Here is a 24,072-nt window from a genome sequence, read left to right on the forward strand (position 1 = left end):
GTGTGTCTCGGTCTCTTTAAACAGGAATGTAAATAGCGGTGATTATCGGCTCAATTATCGATCTCGTATTTTCCGAAGAATCTGTACGACTCGTACCGGGACGAGAGATGTCAGCGGTAATCATAGCCCGATAAACCCGATGCGATTCGTATCGCATTCATGTTACGGTGTTAGAGATATGCAAATGATTATTAATTATTAGCGTGTCGATCGTTATGTCGTCGACACGGCGGATCGGATCGGCGTATACCTATGTCCGGAGTCTCTCCTCCAGATCGGTGAAACACGATAAACTTTAATTAGGGAACGTATTAACGCAACCGATGGTGCACCGGGTATAGGACGGCGAGAGCAGCGGCGGCTGAGTGAGTGGTTAGCAAGCAGGTGCACGGATAATTATACGTTTTCCTCGTATATCGTCGCATGCTACCGGAATAATTAAGCAAAACTGATGAGCGTCCCCCTTCTCTCTCTCTCTCTCTCCTTCTCTTTCCCTTGCGTAGTCTCCTGCTGTTTACCGACGTGTCCAGTACTTCCCTAAATTTTTAATTTATGCGCGGGAACCGAGCGCGAAATTAGCCTTATTATACCCTTTCTATCCCCCCCCCCTCCCTTCCTCACCGAGGAACCGGTGCGCGCAAGAATGAACCCCGCGGAATCGAGGGCACAATCGCGAAACGATCTTGATGGAACGTCGATTGGCGCGTTAGCGCGCGTTTCAGACACATCGCGCGCCGCCGAACGCGAAATGCAGGAGAGCACCCCTCTTTCGGAGCGGGGACGCGCACACATTTCACCCCGAGGGCGAACAACGGTTACGTGCCCGGAGCGCGATATTTCTTAATAAGCCGCGATCGTTGGCACGCACGACCGCGATATTTCTTCGGGATCGTTGGCGCGGGCCGAGATACGTGCCGCCGCGCTCTCGCGAATGCACCATAAATATCTAAATAGCGGAAGCAAGAAAAATTACGTATTTACGGCGGCCGCGCCGGCAGAAATAGCGCCTGGACGCTCAATGGTGTTTTGTTCGCGGCGATGTTTCGTGAGAGGTACGATTTTCCGGGACTGCTCCGCGGCCGTGATTCATTGCCGTTTCCACGTATTCGAAACGAGACGAGAGAGAGAGAGAGAGAGAGAGAGAGAGAGAGAAAATATTAGATCGTCAGCGCTTAAGATATCGATATTACACTGATTAAAAAAATTTGTTGATTCAACTAAATTTTTCAACTTGATTTAATTTCTTCAATTCAATTATTTATGTATTTCAGTCAAATATATAAATACTTAAATTGAAGTTCGAGTATTTTATGTATTTAAGTTGAACGCATAAATACTGGGACCAAAGAAATTTAATTAAGTTCAAAAATTTAGTCAAATTAACAACATTTTTTCTCAGTGTAACGCAACAGAGAAATCTTTTCCGAGCATTTTACGAGATCTACATTGCTGTTAAGCTACAAACAAAAATAATGAAAATTTTATATTTTTTAATAATAAAAGTTTTATTATTAATCTGAATTTTAGAAAAAGAGTTCTTATCATTTGCCTAAATCGTGCCTTGTCAATATTTTATGTTTCTATTTTACGTTTTTATTGTACGTGCTAATAACATTGCAAAACATCAAGTACAACTGATCGGCTATTCAATGTTATACAAAATTTTTATATTCTCATGAATGAAGAACTTATTGTAGATTTCACATTGGGTATTTTAGCTATGAAAGATTATTTTTCTGATTGTGACATTTCTGCATTGTTATCGGTCAAAATGTCACCGAACAATACTTGTCGATTACGAATATGAAGCGCATTGATCGTAGAATACATAAATTCTACGCATTCTTCCGCTCATTAAAACGCATAGCGCCGCCTCTATTAAATTACTTTTACTACTAACGACCCAAAATTGTTAACACGTAATAGTTAATTGACGCAATTGTTAAGTGTAACAAAACCGAAGTTCTTTTTTTTTAGATACACATCGAGAGCTTTGACTTCGCGGCAACGCTCAATCGAGCCTTTCCCCGAGTTACGGTCGCGAGAAATAATTTCTCCCTATAGCCGTCACGAGAAAGAATTACACTTCCTAATCGATTCGAGGAGAAGGTGAGATCGGCACGACGCGATACATTCTCAGGGGGGAGGGGGAGGGTATACGAGACGCCTCGCCTCGTCGTCGTCTGCACGCACAATGGCGATATTTTATCCCCGGTAAGTCACGAGTTCCGCGAGGTGTGCTGCAAGCGTATACACGCGGACCAATTACGCGAGCGTACGATAAATAAATAAACGGTGCCTAACTGCCGGCGGGCGATTAAGCGTGATTATGCTCACGCTCGTGACGCGCGGCTATAACAGGTTGTACCTGTGAACTTTCGCCGTCGCGACGCGTCAGAACAACTCTCTCTCTCTCTCTCTCTCTCTTGACGGCGCGCAAACGTAGTAAAAGGATGAAGTATAACAAACGACGGTCCCGAATAAGCGCGCGCCACCGCCTGCGTATATGCTTGAGGGCATGCAGCAGCACTCTGTCGGTGCATCGCGATGCCGCTCGTCGTATCGACGTCATGCGTGCAACGGGCCGACAGTATTGACTTCGTTGCCACGCTAACTCCGGAGAGATCTCCCCTCGGGTGATTGCAGTGAGAACGGTTGTACGTTGATCATATTCGTGATACGTAATCGGAACGTGAAAGCGAGAGATTTTCATCAATCACTCCGCGACTCTGTCGTGCGTATATCTCAGAAATAGAAATCTACGTATGTATATACATGAGAAATTGAAACGAGGCGTTTACTCGAGTTTTGTAAAAGAACGTGGATTATTATGCCACGTTTGTTCCTTTTCTCGAGTTTGCGCGGAAAAAAAATGAACAAGTGAAACAATTTAGAAAAGGAGAGAGGTGGAATTTATATTTAATTTAAAAGTAAAATTTCAAAAACTTCCCCGAGTACCAAAATCCCATAAAAAGCTGTAGTTTTCATAAAAAAGTAAATTCTAGAAAAATTGCAGATTTTTCCGGTAGAAAACATCCTAATAAGTCTGAGATACTAAGTAAATATACGACAAGCATTAGTTTCAGCTTATCAGTTTCTATTAGCGAGATATCATTATTGTATGGCTGCTTTTTTTTCCAATCGCCTAGACAAAGGTAAACAACTTACTTCGCAATAATCGCATTTCCGAGTAAAGATGATGCGAGTTGTCGCGGAAATTGCTGGTATTAGCACGACAAACCTGATAAAAGCTCGACATTTCTCAAGCACGTTGCTTTTTCTTTCGCGTAGCGGAATTACGAATAGCGGAATACTCGAGAAAGGAGCACGATTTAATTTTAATATATTAAACGTGTTTTATTTTCGTCTTCGTTTTTTAAATACTTCAAAATGTTTCAATTTTAAACGACGTTTAGATTTAAAACGCTAAAAAATTTAAATCCGTAAAAATGTTTCACCTTTAAATGTTTCAGCGTTCCAAATGTAGATACGCCGTTTAGAATAAAAACATTTTTAAGTATTTAAAAACAAACGGAAACAAAAATATGAATAATATCTTAAAATCAAATCTTTTAGTGTAATTAAATGTTTAATGCAACAGAACTCAATCCAATTAATTCAATATAATTTAATAGAAATATAAATTTTTAAGAGTTTAATAATAAAACTAATTAATTTCATCAGTGCGTTGATTTCCCTTGGACTAATATAAAAATCGTAATACAAATGTTTTTGTCGTATTTACCTTGGGGTCAAAGTTGAAGACCTGCTCGGGTCTGAGCGGGCACTCGAGGCCGCATTTGCAGGTTCCCACTGTCGTCAGGTATTCCTTCAGTTGGTCCAGCGAACCCAGCGCCGTACTGCTTGGACTGAAATAGAGAAATGGACAGAATTATTCTCTAACTCTCGTCGCGGCGCGGCTTAACAACGTGCAAACAAACTATGACGCGTACGCGACGTGAATTGCGCAATGTTTGCGCCGAGCTTAGCGAACGTGTCTTTGGCCATTCCTTTTTCCCCGCGGTACTAACGACTACATTTCCATTATTATCAACAGTATGTATTGTCCGTGTAAATAACGTAAGCAACCTGCAACCACGCGTGCCTCGTAATTTATGAAACACACGCGATTTCTCGAGACGCCTGACAATTTTAGATAAACGATACGTTATTTACTTGTTACAGCATTGATAATCGGTTGACGTTAGTTGCAAAAAAAAACAAAAAACAAAAAAGAAACGGTCCAAAATTGCAAAGGCACCGAGAGCGTACGCCAGAGCGTGAAATTGTGGGATTCAGAGCAGCAGCGGCGTAAAGCTATAATCTGCGAGATTTTACAAACTTCAGATTTTAAGCCGATCTTACAAATTATAGATTTATTCCACTCTCGGGGTCTGAACTCTTCAATCGGAAATCCAATGCACTACGATAATTTTACATTTCAATTTAAAGCGTAAATTGCGAGCGTCCGAACGTTGCCGGTGAAATAAATTACAGGTTAAACACCACTTAATCGAGGCAGATGCTCGCCAGACCTCTGCAAAAATTACCGGGAAGTTCAAAGCGCATCGGAAATGCCGTACTTATTAAATTCCACGCAAAACAAGAACACATTGCAAGAAAAATTGCGAGGTTTTACTTTATATTTTATTTAAAAAAAAAAAAAAACTTTTTAACGCAAGCAATTACGTATTGTGCATTTTGAAAGAGCTCGGCTATCTTTCTCTTAGCGATCTCTTGTTTCCTTTATCACCAAATGAATTGGCGTGAAAAAAAAATCGATCGTGTTAAACACTTCGAAATTCTGATATATCTGCTCCTGCCTCGGTAACCGCGGACTATCCAATTGAAAGCACATCAAGCTGGAGATTTACGGGAAAGGTTCGCGAAGGTATATACACTGCCGGCAAAAAAAAAAAATGGGATGCTGGAAGCGTAATCGGCTTCGTGATGAAAAGCGATCAAGTCTGAGAGAGCATTTCGGAGGGGGAGAAACACGAGGTAGGCGTATTATAATTTGGTCGGCCGCCCCCTCCGTAAGGGAGTAGATGCAGGTGAGGGAGGGGAAAGCAGATGGAGCGGAAGGGGATGCTTTATTAGCTAAAGATACTGCTTGTCTGCCAGCTATCCCGGACGCCTGGAACGAACCGAAACAAGTAAGCCAGGGCTCTCGCCGGTGGCTCAGGCTAAACCGACAAGGTGAAACGAGGCAGGGGTCGTCGCCTGTATATTGATTACCTGGCGGAGAGACAGAGAGAGAGAGAGAGAGAGAGAGAGAGCTGAGACTTTGTTTCGTGGTACTTTGCAGCTTCCTAAACTAATAACCGCGGGCGGCTCGTCCCCGGCATTATAACCTCGCGGGAAAAGGCGAGAGCCTCCCTTTCGTTCCCGCGGGAATGCTCGAGGCAATTATTTCTCGTGACAACAAGACGGATTCGTAAACCCATCCTGGCGCTAATTTGTGTTGAATTCGATTTGTTCTCGGAGAAACGCTCCCCCCCCCCCCAACCCCCGGAACCCGCTCTTTTTCTCCTCCCGTCACCTACGCGCGGCAAAAGTTTGTGAATTATTAAAGTTCATATTTTCACTTTGCTTCACTTAACAAGAATTACTCTCTCGGATTTACTGTCTTCATCCTTAAAAAAGTTTCTTTTAAAGTTAAATGTTACCCTCCAAATAATACTGATCGCTAAAGTTCGAGCTTTCAGACGAAGAAGGGGAAAATAATAAAATTAACAAATGTGACGTTTTGTTCGATTTTACTAGTAACAAAAGAAACTTGACCGTCGTGACAAAATACATACTTTCGTGAAATGTACCTCATTCATTTAATTAACTGGTTCGTTAAAAATATAATTTCATTTTGCCTTATTTAAACAATGAAGATGGAAACATCACGTCCCATAAGTAGCTTTATTTTCCTCGGTGATGGTTCGTAAAAAAAAAAAAATGTCATTGAAATTCAATAACTTTGCTTTTTCACTTGCAGACACAGAGCAAAGTTAATAGACGAGCGAAGTACCACGGTAATAGCGCGGTTTCTGCACCGTGAAATCCGCTTTCAAAGGCGCCGCTTACGGTACAATTATCGCAACCGCATAAAGCGCGCAATCCGGAACTGAATTTCTCGACTGTACATACCGAAGGAATGAACCTGAACGAAGTCGAGGGGCAGATTCGGGAGGGGCCGCCCCCGCCCGGGCGGCTAACCGGCGTGTTCCGCCTCGTATATAAATAATTCGGTAACGCCTTGGCAAAAGCCATTTTCCGTACATGGAGCGTCGCCGCCGCGGAACGGCGACCGAATCTGAATGTACCAGCAATACCATAAATAAGGGCAGGGAGAGACTTCCTCCCGTTTCGCGCGAAGTGCGTTGGAACGTGCTGCCGGTGGATAGATAGAGAGAGAAAGAGAGAGAGAGAGAGAGAGAGAGAGGGGGAGAGGGACGCCAAGTTACGCCGGATGAATTATGTCCGCCGGCATGGCTGGCTAAGCCGCTTGTCCCTGTAAAGTACGTGGCCGCCACCACCGCCACCGTTGCCGCCCGCGAAACTGGTGTCAGCTTTTCCTCCTCCTCCTCCTCCTCCTCCCTTTCGCGCGCCCTTTCCACCGTTTGTAAAGTACGTGGCCGCCACCGCGAAATCGCGTAATTATTCTTGTTTTCGAGGACGGCCGGCACCCGGAGCAGAGCGACCGTCTGGCGACTTCCATTCGGCGATGCGACATGTCCGGTGTGAGATCCCTTTAGAAGAATTAATGTTCCTTCCCCCCCCCCCCTCCTCCCCTCGATTGCATCACCGGGCCACGCGAGGAACCGCGACGAAAATTATATAATAAAGCACGCACGGATTATTTGAATTTACGAGCCGCTCGGGGATAACGACCTTCTCTTCCTCTGTTATGGAAATATTACAAGGGGAGGCGCGGACGGATGGTTAGAACGAAAGTAATATCTGACAATTTAATTGAGTTAATTAACAAGCTGTTCCCGTCCGTTTCGGACCATTGCTCATTCTGCCAACGGGAAGCGGCGTTGCGGCGACGCAACATTGCGAGGGAGGTAAATCAGCCCCTCGGATAAGTAGACTCGTTTACGGGGACGCGGCAATTGCCACCGGCTAAATAGGCACCCCGTTATACCTGAAATATCATCGGCGGGGACTAAGACCGCGTCCGAAGACAAATGCGCGATTATGAGGGTATAGAGCTTCTCCCCGGGACTGTTATTTTTAGGGTAAAACTGACGACTTCGCCGCGCGCAGCAAGAAATATTAAACTTCTTAATTAGGAAGAAACACGTCTCGGCATTTTTCACCGAGAGCTCCATTCGGCTCGATTGAGTCGAGAAATTCTTACGTCACGCGAGAAAGGAATGACGTACGGATGAGCAAACTTCGTCTATGCGGATATCGATCTGTTTAGAAGGAAATTACAATCGGCGATCATAACTTTATTCTCTCGTTTTACATAATTCCGGGTTCTCCGCTAACAGCTACTTAAAAGCAATTGCCGTTACTTAATTTTTACATTAGGGATAATGGTTGAAAATGTTCTTTCTCCTTCGCTCGCAACTTTGTTGAGAGACAGCATTATATTCTGCAATTGACTACATAACTGCGAGACGGTCAGGTTCCCACAATTCCCCCGGCACCGCGACTACGATTCTTCAAGCTGAAAATGATGTTGGCGTCTGGACTGTACTTATCTACGATCTATGATCGCCCGCTTACCTTTCGCGTGAGCTTTACAATCGCTCACGGTAACCCGCACGCACACTCGACTGTGTCCACCCGCCGGATACGCGCGGCCACGTACTAATTTCGACGTCGATCGTGGGAATGGCAAACGTAATCTTTTATTCGTCGTCTGTCCTCTCCGCATTGTCCGTTTGCAAACGGCAAATCGGATTCTCTCGAGAATATAAGCGCGCAATTTATAAGCAGAAATATTTTCTGCAGGTAGGTAGGAGAGCGTTGCCAAATGTGCCTATCACCTACGGTATTTTTTATTACATTTCCCATTTCGTGCGCAAATTAAACATTGACAATTGCCTCTCTATGTTTACCTCTTATTACAATGTTGAATTTTGCATCGATAAAACAAATTAATTTATTATTAATTAAACCTTTAGATATCTTTTTGTTGCAAAAGATGCAATAAGCACCCGGTTGCCCAAAGCGTATCGCTTTTGAATAGTGGATTTATGGATTAAAATAATTAAAAACGTAAAGATTTATTAATATTATTTTTATTTATTAATCATTTATTTTAAAAACATCAAATATTTAATCATTAATAAAAAAGTAAAAATAAAAAATTAAATTACTAAAAAATTTAAATTACTTTTTGCAATTAATATTTTATTCATATCAATAATTAGTTTTACTATTATTATTTTAATTATACGTTAGTACCATTTATTATAGTAAAATTTAGGAGAAAAGGGGACAATTTAAAAAAAGTAAATTTAAAGAGATTTTAAATATTAATTTAATATTTATAATAATTGCAAATAAGTACAATGAATGGAAAATATTTGAAAGTAGGAGAAAAATACTTTTTCTTTTATAAAAATATAAAAATATAAAATTTAAACGAAATTACATGATTACATTATTATCAGCTACACAACTTAATAAAAAAAATTGACATCAAATTTTTTAAAGTTTATTACCGCGCGCAAGATACCTGTTAAATACTGTTTATCTACAGTACTCATTTCTCCTTAATTTCATTTTCTTAATCAAAAGCTACGCTAAATATTATATTAAAATATAAAATGTTGTATTTAGGCGGCCAGTACGTATTCGACCAACTCTCCCCTACATATAAAAGTTGCACTGTATTAATGAATGAAAATGTCATCGCAGTTTGTGGCGTAAACTAATAGAAGCTCTCAAAAGCTCCGATACACAATGCTGCGAGAGCATTTTGCAAAACAAACTTACGGCTATACCGTCTCGCGTTAATCTCGTGTAATCGCGTCACGTACAAACATTCGATATTGCAAACATTAATTATTATCGAGATTTTAACGCGCTTCACGGTCCACGTTTGCGTCATTAAACGCGCAAGAGGACATCGCGCGGTAAGAGTGAAAGAGAGAGAGAGAGAGAGAGCGCGTGTTGAAAATGCAGCGACTCGATGCAATTATAATTCACGTTAACAATGCAGCTATGTTCCGCGCAATTCAATCCGCCGTGCAGCTATTATCGGCGAGCTCGCAGTTACCGCAATTGCGCATCGTATCGTCCGCGCGGCGGATAAGCGTGACGCCCCGTAATAGGAAATTCGCGAAGCGTCCGAAATTGTTAATCCGCCGTTGCGCTTTAAACGAAGGTCACCGCAGTAAATCGTCCAAGTCGCCTCCCGGTAACAATAACCGCGCGATGGAGACAGAGACAGAGAGAGAGAGAGAGAGAGAGAGAGAAAGAGAGAGAGTGTGTGACTGAAACGCCAATTGGATTGGCTCGTAATTCGCGCCCGTTTCCGCCGGATGGCTCGGCCCGATAATTACCGATTGGGGATAAATTTATGACAGCAATAATTTACGCGGAAACTGCGGCCGACTGGCTCGATAAAGAGCGATTAACTAATATAAAATGAAACTCTCGCCGTCGGACACGCGCGCCGCGGTATTCGTCCCCCCCCCCCCCCGTTTGCCGCGCGCGCGTATTTGCATGCGTGCGTGCACGCATCGTCGAATATACAATCAAAATTTAAACCGTCCTGATAAGCTCCGCGCGGCGCGACTCGTCGCGATAACGACGTAACAACGCACGCGGGGGAGGGGGAAGGGGGGAGAGAGGCGGAATTACGTCACTTGACTCGAATATCTAAATATTTTGCCGGCGGCAAAAGCGTGTTTTATATGTTAGATGTTTTATGTCACATTGATCGCGATACTGAGAATTACGTTGCGCAATGACGGAATTTAATACGCGACGACTCTCCGTCGCGCTATAGAAACTTTTCCACGCCAAGTGCGGCGGCGGAGTGGAGTTCGTTCGCGATAATCGCAGCGGGAGAAGCGACTGTGTCGAATTATCGCACGGATAATGAACGCGTACGCGCGACGTATCGCAACGCCGCCGTGGAAAGCGCGAGCGTTAATATTGAATATCGCGAAAAGTCGTGGGAGGGAAGAGGAGATCATTTAAATTAATTCGACCGTCGGTTTTCATCATCCGCACTTACAACACGTTAAAGTGAATAATTGCATTGCGAGTCGCTTTATGCGGCGGCTTTGTGAGGCAATTAATCGGCGTGCCCGCCGCGCTTTCGACTCGCCCCGAATCATATGCGCTATCAAAATCAATAACCGGTCCGTAACGCGATTCGTGCCGGCGCTACCCGCTGGCGTTTTACGCTAAACGCTGTCGCGAAATCAATATTCAATTCGCAAGATCGCCCGTAAATCGATAATCGATTCGCAACGTATCGCCCGCGCGTATATCCCGCACTTCGCTTTACGCTCCATCGAGATCGCGAATGCAGATCGCCGCAACGTTGCTGCTGCCCGATCGATCGCGACGTTCATTAGATTTCGCCGAAATGCGATACGCTACGTATGGCGCACACACTACGGCCTAAATAATTGCAGGATATTAAGCGACATACCCCGATGACATTAAGGTAATACCGGGCGTCGATTCGAACGCTTTCCGCTTTCCTAGGGACAGCACAAGCGCGGCAGAGAAATTTTTATGTGCCGTATGTAACGCGATAAAGTATTCACATATATAAGTAATCTCGTTTTAGTTCTTCAAAGTTCATTGCGCCGAGAACGATAATATAGTTTTGCAACGGTTTTCATTTGGAATCTTGGAATCAAAAAATATACCACGTGAAATTATTTTCCATGTAAGCGAGATTCGTCGTGTTGCGCGATAAAGTTACACACAGACAGAAAAATTAGTACCGAATCAATAATCATTGTCTCAATTAAAAGTAAGAATATAAAATCTTCTTTAAAGAATTTGATAATCTTAAACAGACATAACTAGTTTACATGAAGAAGTTTTGTGTTAATTGTTTCATCAAGAAAAATGTATTTTTTTATTCATTTCTATTCAATTTTTAGGAGTTTAAAAAAATAAATACAAAATAACATATTTGAAACAATTTTACTTTTATTTATATAATACTATTAGTTTTTTAACATTATTATTATCATCAAAACAATCATGTGTTCAACATTCAAATAATTATAATATTGACATAAAAATATAATATTTTGTTAAAATTTAAGATTATCAAACTCTTTGCAAATTACTTTGTATTCTTGCTTACATAAGATAATGATTAATTTGATATAAATTCCTTTCCGGTTTCCAAAAAAATATACAAAAGTTGAAAACTTTTATTATCTATTATTTAAAAAATAAATACAGTAAAACACATTTTAAATTTATGTTAAAACCAGTCATTGTAAAATTTTGTGTTGAATTTTAATATGTTCAAATGTTAATTTTACATGTTTAATGTGATTATTTAAATATTTTATGCTAAATTAATATTCAATATTTTCTCGTATTGAAATAATTTACACATAAATAAGTAAATAACAAAAAAATATAGTTTTAAAATATAAATTGTGAGATTCGTAAAAATATATACATAATCTGCAAGTCACGTATTATAAATGTTAATGTTACTGAAGAAATATGTTGTACACTACTGTTTCCGCATTGTCAAAAACTTTTTGCTAATTTTTTACATAATATTTATATCACTTTCTAACATATTCATCTTGTAAACGTTAAATCTTGTTCATATTGTCAAATTAACACAGCAATTAGATTGATCCGCCCGAGACATGCGGTGTATGTTAAATAACACAAATTTTCCAATTTTTCTGTAAAGAATAAAGAGAAAGAAGACGGTTCGGGGTATTTGAACAGATAACACTTTCTCAAGAATTAGCATCAGGGCTCATCAAGATTGCATTACATGCAATATAAGTCTGGTCGCGTCATTTGATTAGTTATCAATGTTATGGCTGTTACATCGCATCCTCGAATTGTTTATCGGCGATCTATTTGCGACGGTGTACCTTACGCCTCGGAAAACGATCTCTATCCGCGGGCGAGGCGGCGGCGATGCGATATTATCGAGAGGAACGTTATATACGCGGGCCTTCGGTACATAACTGGAGGGAGAGCGAATAATTTTCGACCACGAAAAGTGAAACGTTAACGGCGTCCGATCACGAATCGCTCGTTTCCTCCGGGTGTTTTGCACTTTTCTGCATGCGAGTGAACCGGACGAGGAGGCCCGGAGAAACGGCGGGCAGAGAGGGGAGGAAGTCGAAAGTCGAGGTCGAAGAGGAGAGACGGAGAGAAGTGTTTCACGAGTCGGATCGAGCGGCCAGATTGCAGTCATTTGCCGACGTAAATTACACGACCGGATAATCGCCCCGCGCGCGCAGAAACGAAGAAAGCGTCGGAATCGCCGCGGATCGGCCGAAATTCCGTGGTTCCGGAGCGAGCCGCCCCTTCGAGCGGCGCGAATTATTGCTTTCACCGAGTTGTAACACACGAACGAGCACCTTCCGCTATACGGGAAGGGGAAGGGGGGTGGGGGAGAAGAGAGCGCGTGTAACTCTATTCCAACGTTGCGTTTCGATGCGAGATGATTGTCCGAAACCGCCGCCGCTTATTCCAACGAATGGCCATCGCCCTCCCCCCCCCCCCCTCTCGGGATTTAACGAGTCTATCTTCCTTGTGTACGCTCTACCAACTTCTAATATTTTATTTAAACGGCGGACACGCGCGAGAGTCGATCGCCCGCGGCACTTGGCCGCCGTTCGCGAAGGGATATTATATCATCGATAAGGGCGAACTTTTTTTTTTTACCGGGCAAACATAATAGTCGATATTCGACGACGGTCGAGAAGTTGGAAGAAGTACGTACAGCTGTGTCTACTTTATTCTCTCTCCACTCGGTAATGACGTCCGTGCGGACGTTATTGTGCAGAAATCGTACGTGCCGAGATATCGGTTGCGTGTAACGACCGAAAGGGGAAGAGGAAGGGGGGGAAGGAAGAAAAAAAAACTTGTACGGTTGTCTCGATAGTGCCGCGCGGCGCGGTGCGACTCTACAATGCCATTTGTAGAGCAAGTTTCGTCAGTGTGTACGTGGTAATAGCTAAGCACATGGTAACGTACACACCAGCAGATAAGGTTATCGCGACAACGCGGCAAATTTCGACGACAAAGCGACTTTTACGGCCATTATCGTGGACATGCTGCACGCTAAATAAATTCGCACAGTCATACGCGTTTGTACAGCCGCTGAACTTACGGCGAGTTACAGCAATTTTTTTTTATTACGCTAGAGAACAGTCGCCAATACCGGCATAAATCTTCTAAAACAGCACCTCCTTATTTCTCGGAACTTACACATTATGTTTTATTAATAAACACACAATCTGCTTTAGATAATTAAAGAAGTAGAAATTGATACTTCCATACGTTTGGCTTTCTTCTGTAATAAAAACTGCCAAGAGCAAATGTTTCAAAGGAGCAAGAATAAAATTTACGTGGTGTCCGTTTGTAAATTAAATAGTTTAAATATTAATCAATATATAATATTAATAATATATTATTAATATTAATAATATATAAAATTTTACATTCTTCTCTAAATTTGAAAATCAAGGTGCAGCGTAAACTGATACACCTATCGATAATGAAAACCATAAGATAAAATAAAAGACACAGTATTAAGAGTAAGTTGGTTATTTCATTTAAACTTGAAATATTATCTACACGTTGCGTTTTTTTTTGCAGAACAACACAAGATATTTTTATAAATCGACAAAAACCGTTTCACATCGAAATAAAAGGTTTCCAGAAATCCTCATATACGTTAAGTAAACAAAGAGACAGAAAATATAAGAAAACGAATCGCTTTTTTTTTTTAGTTAATAACAGATCATAGACTAATTAGAGACTTTAAGTAATAAAATTCCGAAAGTGCCTTTCTCCCTTTACTTGCCCGATTCATCGCATCCCATGTTATTTTGCAAATAAAATACGTTCATTGATGAGGTAACTCCGAATAAATATTTAAAGCTTATTCCGCGTTCGTCGCTCCTCAAATAAATCCATTCAATTAACCGGGAAGCGCGTTCGATCGCGCATCGAAAATGTAATTTTATAAGTGGTCAACGACGCGGCACCGCCGCCGCCGCCGCCGCCGCTGGAGCGCGAACGAGGACGTTACGATGTACGGACGATCGATCGATTGTGCAACCCAATCGAGTATATCCGCAAATTGCGATCCCCCTCGCCGGGGGATTGCAACTCCGGCTCGCAACTCCGTGCGATGGTTCTCGCGACAGTTTATAGATTCGCCAACTTTGTGTTTGTCTCTCTCTCTCCATAACGCTCGCGTATGTGTCACAACGCCGCCTGGCCATTTCAACAAGTTGGAAAAGTTATGCGCGACCGGTAATTTCACCGTCCACCACGATGAAACGGTTTTTTAAACTGTAGCCACACGGTCCCCCTTCCACCACGCGCGCGGTCGTCCGATTTCCGTCCTGATCCTTCGTTTCGCAGACGCGCGCGGGCAAAGTTATCGCGGCGGAGGTTGGGCGCGCGCCGTAAAATTGTCCTCTCGTTGCGGCGAAATCTTATTTATTATCGCGCAGCGGCGGAGAGGCGTCGCGTTTTGTCCTCGTGGAAGTTATTTAAGAACGACCGTGCAAAGGCGGCCGATAGGGATTCGCGTCGCTGCACGAGCGCGCGCGCGCGCCTCCCGTTATTTATTCACGACTAAATGGAATTTCCCTACTTCCTCAAAGCTCATTCCTCAAATAAAAGAGATCTCTCCGCCCGCGCCCGCGGCCAATAAACAAGGCTTACCGCCAACTTTACGAGCGCGGGTCCCAGGTGGTCGCCCTCACGGCGGCGGACCGGTCTCTCCCGGATCCGTGGAGCTCTCTCCTCCGTTGTTTCCAAAGGAGCTTATCAATCGCCCGAGACGCAAACCACCGTCGTGCTCTCGCCGACAAACGACCGCGCAAACTAACTACGCGGAATCGCTAACTGGCGCGTGGAGGAGACGCGAATATGTATGAAGACTTTTCAACGATAAACCACGCGCGTTTTGAAAAGTTTACTTTTAATTTAATAATTCATTAATTTAATATATTTTTTTTTTTAGAAAACAAAAAACGTTTCATCCTCAAACCGATCATAAATATGGTAATTTTTCTCTATAATTTTTCAATTTTCATTTTACACAAGTTGCTTTTAATAAAAAACATCTCTCTCTATTTCTTTTTGTACGATACATAAAACAAAATTTTATGCTTTATTAATAATTTAAGAAATCATATTTTTTAAAAATTGAAAAACATCTAGCTCTAATTTTGCGGAAATTTTATATTTATTATTTATTTATATTTCCTGTTTTTTCTTTTGTCGAAACAAAATGTTCACAGACACTAGTAAGAAATAATTTGGCGCTAAAGCCCAGATTTAAAAAAAAAAAGAGAACTCGTTTGGGTTTTTGTTCGAACCTTGTGGTGTAGGGTAAGTTAAGATATGATGACCAATGGTTATAATTTCTTCAATAATTGCTAAATAATGTTCTCGTAATTATTTTCAATGATAATCAATATTTACTGTAGTTTACATACGTATACTATTCGAAATAACAATATTGTGGATGTCACGTTTTTACCTTTGACTTCCTGCAAAATGTTCATTAGAAATTGCCACAATGTTGAATAAATTACAGTTATGCTGTCGCAATGAACGTTACCCACGTAACAAAGGTATGTAAATTGTAATGTGTAATTATATTTTTTATTTCCTTTTCTATTTTTTAAATAAATACTACGATAATTTTTCTCTCACCGTTTGGGCAAGATAGCCCATGATATTTCGGGGTAAGTGTTTATGTATATATTTTATTAAGAAAAAGAAGAATTAAGTTGTGCACCTAATATTTTAATTTGACATATCATATGTTTTTTTTTTTAGTAGTAACAATGAGTTAAATTGATCCTAAACTTGTGTAAACGTTTAATATAAAAAATGTTAAAAAATAAAATTAAATATGTGATAATATGTGGCAATAAAACCATCTAAATATGTAATTATAATTTTTTTTATTATTCTATAAATGTTAAATACATAAAAAATGTACAGCCAACTGTTCTATAATACTATGGCCATTTTTTTCTCCTAAAAGTTGTGAAAGATGGCCAATGTTCATGTTTCAATATTTTGATAACAAAAAATTTTCAAGTACTTTCTCTTTAATGCCGATAGTTTTATATGTTTTAAAGCCTCAATGAGATAATATACCAAACGCTATTAAAAAAATAATAAAAATCAAAGTATGTTTTTTGCATTTTGAAAAAACTATGGCCATCTTACCCGAGTTCACCCTATATCGCGTTCGCGAAATTATATACCACGCCGCCGCTCCGGGAGCTACGGCGAAATTATATCACCACCGCCGCGTCTCGTTATTCGTGCTCCCCGCCTTTATGTATACAAGCGCAAATTAACTGTTGACAAATCGACTCGTTGTACACGCTGAACGTACGCCGCAACGCGTCAAAATATGCTCACATGCATCAGAGTGCGCCCCGCGCGCGCGCGCGCGGCTAAATACGGGGCGCATCCAAATACGCCGCTGTTGTATTGCGCGAGCGTAATTTGGCACACGCCGCTCTCTCTTTGCCCGTTGTACGCAAATAACCCGCTATTCTCCCGCTAAGATACACACGGATTGCCTTTGAAATATTATTTGTTTCTGAGATAAATCGTGTTCCCGGAACAATTTGTCGTCGCTGTTAAGCTCCTTCACGTATACGCGCTTCGCCGGCTCTCTACTCTGTGGAGTCTGTCGATCGTTCTCATGCCGAAAGACGGAAGGCACAAAGAGAGAAAGAATAATTGCAAGGAGGGAAAAAAGAAGCACTCGAACGTGGTGTTACGCCGGTTAATTAACCGGCGACCGTTGATTTCTCGAAAGTGTGCAAATTAGGCCCTTCACGTGTACGTTACATGACGGATAAGGATCTGCAATTAAAACGTGCGTGTAAAGGGATTGTGAAGAGACGCAAAGAAATATCTAATTATTTTTGGCTGTTGAACCGCGAGGAACGTCAGGGAAGCCATAACGACAGCAGCATATTCCGTAATTAAATTTAATTGCGAAATATCTCTCTCTCACGACATGTAAAAATGTGTAGCTGCGATATCACGTAAAATCGATCCCGGAATACATTAAGGCTATAAGTGTGTCATATTTCCAAGGGCTGTTAAAAATATAAAAATTTTACAAATTGTTCTATTATTTCGTTTGAGTGGAATCCTTTGGCTATATAAAAATGCCAATTAAAAATTTTGCTCGCAAATACCCGAATAAAATTTCAATATAAATCTTTTATTGATTTAAAAGTTATTTAACCTTTTGCCTTTAATTTTTATATAAAAAATCGTGCTTTGCAGCTCTTACTTGTAAATCTGATGAGAAAGTAGGATCGCGAATTAAATTTTTTTTTACTAGTAAAAATCCAATAAAAATTCGTGCAAAAATTTATTTAGATTTATTCGTTAAAAAAGTTTGTTTACCTAAAACTACAGCACAGTATTATTTGTGCTACGTAATCTATTGTAAGCCGAATTATCGTTTCGTTTTTTTTTCCAGTTTTCAGAACCGACAAATTCGAATATTCACGAACCAATTTTTGTGTCGTTTAAAAAAAGAATAAACCAAAAAAATCTGCAGTTTTTAAATTTCGAGAATTTTTAACTGGTACAGGCAAAATAACCTTCGGTTATGCGAATATATTAATTTCTATGAGGAGAGAAGCACCGTTACGTTGCAATTGTAAATACATTTGATCGTGCATCTACGATAATCGACACATCAATCGTCAACGAACCTGAACGGAGCAACGAGAGCAAAGTAGATAATCGCGAGGCATCACACTTCACTAATTTCACGTAACGACCGACGAGCTTTTGTCTGTAAAACGCCGCTCTCCGGGGATGCTTTAGCGGTGCAGCATCATTAAACACGTGAGAAAATGAGCGTGCTGACGAACGCGAATGAGCGAATATAATTACAAGCGAGATAAAGAAGTGCGTTCTCCTCGCTTCGTAATCATGCGTGTAAAAATAATTCCGTGCGTCAAATCATTTTTTTTTTTTTTTTATTAGAGAAAATATATGCGCGTTTAGATCAAAAACAAACTGACGGCTTACCTGGGGAAAACTTTACTCCCGTATAAATTCTTGATAATGAGAGCACGCGTGGTAATGAAATTTAGCGTTAAAAACGGCTATAAAGTTAAAAGTGAGCCGGGAGAATATAATTAAAAATTATCCTCCCTCTTCGCTGATCAATTTTACCATGCTGATGCGCGATGAAGTTGAGTGATCTACCTCTCAAAGTGATCATTCGGCAAATAAATGAAAATCATTCTCGCGAAGGACGCACGAGAAATCATCTCGCAAATTACTTGCCAAACTTGGCAACGGAGCTCAAGTGGCACGCAATCGCACTTTGCTAATTTCGCGTAATGATCAGCGGGCTTACTACTCGCGAGGCGGTTGGCCCTCTCGAGACGCCGCGCCGCCACCGCTTCGCCAAGCGCGGCGTGATTTACGTCTGTAGTTGAGAGGGATGGATGGCAGCTTACAGGGGGTTACGAGTAGCATGGGTATAATTATTATCGAAGGCAGGTAGCAGCAGCAGCAGCAGCAGCAACAGCAGCAGCAACAGCAGCATATGGCGAATGCGAGGAGTCGACGTACGGCCTCCTCCAATTTCCCTCACCGCCCCCGCCCCGAGGCGGAGGATCACCATCTGTATGTCCCGGCAAATCCCATGACTCCGCGTATTATTAGCTTACATTATTGATTTATTATTTAGCGCTAGGCAGCCGCGCAAGCGCCCGCTAAATCGGGGTTAACCGCTCATTTGCCGACGGTGCATTATGGTTTCTGGCGTTATGGCGCCGTAATGAGGCAATACGAAGGAAGGGAGATGAAGACCCTCCGGACTTTTTATCGTCGTCCCACTTTCCTCGGACCTTGCCTCCTGATTGTCCCCGATTGAGAACGATCTGACTGCGACGCTCGGCGCCTATAAAAATCTCGTGATTGGAACGTCGCGAAACACGTGGGTGGATATCTAGCTATTATGGGAAAAGAATATCGGATTCATGTCGGATTCAACATCTACAAATTTAGCTGGACACAGGTTTTTCATTTTAATATGGACTATAAAAATAATTATAACAAAGCGCGAGCATACAGGGAGAGAATGTGACCTCGAGGAATTTTACTATAATCTTTAGTGAAATTTACACATTATCCCACAATTACCAGACTTTGAGGGCAAATTTTAAGAGAAAAAATTCTCTCCGTGTAATGAAAAGCATACTGTAAACTGAGTGTTCTACATAATTATTTCGATGGTCTAACAAAAATTACTTTCAGATCTGTATCCAACTAAATTTTCAGACACTCGAGCAAAACTGTTCCTCCCGTGCAGGAATCGGTGGACCCACGCAAAATATAAAAAAGAAGATTAACAATTTCCGATATTCCGGTCTTCACAGATTGCAAACAGTGTGATCAATTCGTTTCATCTTCAAGCGTATTAATGTACGCGCGATTCCATTTTGCAAAAGTACAGCGTAAAAACCGTTGCGTAAAACCAGCATTCACCATTGTGAATTCGATCCTTTCAATGCGCGCACACGCGATAAAGCCATGAATAGTATTAATCATGATAATCATTCAGCTTTTTAGCAACGGAACAGTAACAGGATGTTATTGCAGCTGCTGTAATTACTCGCGCGTCATATATCCGTTTCAGTGCGAGCTCGAAAATCTCGCCGAGCATGCATTTCAACGCGTGCATCGCGATCCTACGCGAACACCACGTGCGACACGCGCGCGTGTAAAAATAATTCTAATTACCACGTGGGCGAGTTACGTTAATGAAACGTTCCGGTAATTTCAGCACCGGGCGATACCGTCTATTTCTCGCGCGCGCGAAGCCACGCATCTCTCTCTCTCTCTCTCTCTCTCTCTCTCTCTCTCTCTCTCTTTCATTGTCATTGTCTACGACTACATTTCGATTAACAGCAAAACGACCGGTACCGGCAAATTGTTGCTCGCGCGGTTGTGCCCGATAAACGCGCTCGCCGATAAATTAAACGCCGTGATAAACCAGTAGCGCCTTTACGCATACATACACGCGGCACGAATGTACCGTAAATACGTACATTCGCGGTCCGTGCACATACGCGCGATTCGTACGGATACGCGCAATCGCGCACGCACGCAAACATCAAATGAAAACCCGTTCCGGAGTGAGCCGCTTATCGGAATCGGTCGTATCATAACTAGCACCGGTGTAACATAAAATGAATTTTCCATTAAACGCCGACAGTAATTCACGAGGTACGTGCGTCACGCGGTCGGCTTGATGCGCGTATAACAAACTTCAGATGATATCCAGGACCGAATTTCTTAAACGAAATATATCAGGCCCTATACGCATAAATTCACGAAATATCGCTTCCGAAAAGAAATAAATATTTAAACATGGCATTTATACGTAAAATATTAAGAATTACGTATTCGCGTGTATACGGAATTTAAACTACGTAAACAATTTTGGTTTTACGTGTCACAAATCGCAAATTATGTGTTACAAATTTTCTTAAACATTAAAAGATGTTTTCGGCACTTATTTGTGTAGCCTATAAGCTTGTAAAAAAACGGTTTAATGTTGCCGTGATTTAACATAATACAAAAATTGAATTAAAAAAAATTCTTAAGCTATGTAAATGTAGTTTTTCTTTGAAAAAAAAAATTTAAAAAAATTGATTCCCGTGTATAAGAATCAATTTTTTAATATCAATTGTGTGTAGAGTTTTAAAAAATTCAATTTTTCGCTTTTTCTCCAAGATTTTCTTACCGAAAAAATCGAAAAGAGTTGAATTTTTTACTTTAATTATAAATTAGATAAAAAAGAAAAATGTGGAAATTTGAGTCAATTAAATTAAAACATACAAATAAGTTATCACGGCAACAATTTTAAAAAATATTTCAAAAAACCGCGTAAAAAATTTTGTAAATGGTTTACGTTAATGAAAACTTTTGCTCTTACTTTTAGTAATTTACTTTTTCTCTCAAAAGTTCAGACTGCACAAAAAATAATAATCAATTTTTCGAAAAATTCCCTTTAACCTTTCCAAGTAGCGTAAAGTCACGTACACTTTTTCAAACCATGCTCTATCATATTCCCAAACAAAATTCGTGAAATTTTTTAAAATACCCACTACACGAGATAACTATACACTCAAACTATATGATCCATATCTGACAAAGATTGTGAGACTAATTTCATGAATCGTCAGCGAGACGCAAATGTATAGCCGAGATGATAAGTAAGAAAGCGATAAATTGCACGGTAGCTGCCGTCGATATATCTTCCATACCGTACCACTCTAATTAATTCACGTGCGCGCGATTAGCAGACGCAACATCTCTCGAATACGATGCACCGACTGTCTGTTATACTCCGCTTGCGCCGACGGCATAAAGCGATTCATGCGCGTTTTGCATATTTTAGCGAGCGTATTACTAGCCCGTTCTCGCGATTATATAGCTCTACGCCCGTATTACACCTCGGCCTTACATTCCACGAGATCATTTGCATAGTTCAAATAAAAAAACAGTAAAACGGGACTGGTCATTTTCTTTGGACATTAAATACGGTTTCTAAATTGCTCATAAGGTACCTGTATCCAAATGCCCCCCCCCCCTTAATCTTTGGAGATTTTTGTAACTTTTTGATGAATACGAATTTGAAAAATAAGGGTCAAATTTAAAATAGAAAACATTTCTAAAACTAAAAAAAAATATTATATTCAATTATTTATATATGTAAAGATTTTTTAAAAAAGATAGCACTTATCTTTTAAAAAAGATAACCATGTCGATTACATATATACCTAATGTGGCCCACCTATGTATTTTCCTCTTTTTCGTAAATATTTTTGAAAAAATGCGAAATAAAAAATCATGTTTAACTAAGCATTTATTAACATACTTGTAGAAAAAATTACATACAGCGCTATTCGTTAAACAATGAAACTGTATTTATTTACTTCAAGAGGCGTTATCTTCATTTTTATCTGTCAAAAAGATCCAATTAACTAGAAAAAGATAAGAAATATTAATCAAAAATTAAACATTAAATAAAGAAACATTAAAAAAAGAAACAGAATCTTAACTTTCTTGTATATTAATAAGATATTGTGTTTTTAGTAGTGTCCCTGGCCATAATGATTTCACAATGCAAAGAGTTTTCTTTCCTTAATTATAAACAAGACGTTTTTAATAAAAACCTGAAGTAAGTACAGTGTTGAAAAGCATAATGAAAGAACTCACAATAATATGAATATGTGGAGATTTTTAATTGTTACATGATAGTTACACAAAGTAAAAACTTACCTCTGAAATTTGAGAATCAGAAGAACACAATTTGAATAAGGTGTGATTACAAGCCGTAGAAAGGTGATATTGACCAGTTAACCAGCATAAGTACATCATATCGACTTCACGAGCGATACGTTAGCGTTATCTGTGAAATTCATTGTGTAACTATTTGAAAATGGGGGATGAGCCAAATTGGGTACAGATACCTTACATAATGCCATGTCATATATAACTAATATGTGTATCATAACTATATATGACAAAGTACGTAAAAATAGGCTTCTTGCAACTTTAATTGCAAATTTTATAATTACAAAATTGTGACGTGATAAAATAATTTGAAAAATAGATGCGTATCAGCATTAAAAAAAAAAAACCACACAAATAACCGGTTCTCGTTCTAATGTTCGGAAAAAGTCACTTTTTGTTACACACACACACACATAATTTATGTCGTCAACGCGACGCTTGACCTTGTCGCATTTTCGCAAGCTTTTTGTAAAATATACAGCGCATAAAGGTTTCACGTTTTACGACTCGCGGATGCGGAACAATACACCGCGACGCAAAGTTCTTTTCTCCAGCTTTTCCTCGGGAATTTATTAATTTCCGAGACAAACAACCGAGTGCTGGTTTATATCGCTTCAATTCCGTTCCGTACCGTGGGAGGTAATAAGAAACGCGTCGCGCGCGTCACACCGGCGCAATTTTCCTCCAAAATAAATACACGACGAGGAAAAATGACGAGCCAGCACGAGCGACGGCATAATGACAATTTGTCGAGCGTGATTCTCCTAAAAATCGCTCAAAGTGGCAGGCACCGGCCGGGGCCGGCCTTGAATGCCCGACAATTACGTGTCTACTCCGCAAATAAGCGGAGACGATGCATGACATCACGCTGCATGTGTTAGCACGTTTGCACACGAGAGACTGCCATTGTAGATTTATGCGCTCCCGGATTACAGGCATCGATCCGATACGCCTGCACGACGCGTACGAGCGAACCCGTCCGCGTAATGAAAAAGTATGCGAGCAAATTTGCATAATCGACGAATCGTCGAAATTTAACCCCGTGCCGCGGTATCGACGGGACGTTTCTTTATTACGTCATCCTTTACCGCCCGCATAAATCGCGCACTTTTCGCGCGACGCAATAACGCAATTGCGTAACGCGTAAAATACGAAGTTTCCTTCGTATTACGGATTGTAAGCGTACGAATTGTAATTTCGGGTTAAATTGAAACCCACGGGAGGGATCGTAAGAAGAGCGGCAATTCTCGATATTTCTACGAGCGCCGAAGATACGGACCTCGGACAACTCGTGAGCGATTGCTCGGCTCGGCGTATTACGTAACGGAAAGATACGACCGGGAGAGGTGGAGGAATAATGTGGCAAGCTGTAATCGCTTTTTGTTTCTCCGTGCGGCGGAGGACGACGCGTAGCTAAATCGGTGATTGCGTAAGAATATTGAAATTAAGTATTTAAAGGTAATCATCGGGAAATTACGACGGGGATATCACGGCAGGGACTTTACGATCGCGTCAGGCGAGGAGAGGGGGGGGGGGGGGCTAATT

The 24,072-nt window shown here is 40.8% G+C and overlaps 1 protein-coding gene across 5 annotated transcripts in view; it reads right to left on the minus strand.

Moving 5' to 3' along the window:
• LOC105829932 (polyhomeotic-proximal chromatin protein) overlaps nucleotides 1-24,072 on the minus strand; it is a 260,143-nt gene that overhangs the window by 82,778 nt on the left and 153,293 nt on the right. For all 5 annotated transcript variants that reach the window (XM_036290726.1, XM_036290727.1, XM_036290724.1 and 2 more), the window contains one exon: nucleotides 3,746-3,869. In XM_036290726.1, coding sequence (XP_036146619.1) covers nucleotides 3,746-3,869 — 124 coding nt within the window. The remainder of the gene's footprint in view (nucleotides 1-3,745; nucleotides 3,870-24,072) is intronic.

Source organism: Monomorium pharaonis, chromosome 8 (assembly GCF_013373865.1).
Source record: "Monomorium pharaonis isolate MP-MQ-018 chromosome 8, ASM1337386v2, whole genome shotgun sequence".
Lineage (NCBI taxonomy): Eukaryota > Metazoa > Arthropoda > Insecta > Hymenoptera > Formicidae > Monomorium > Monomorium pharaonis.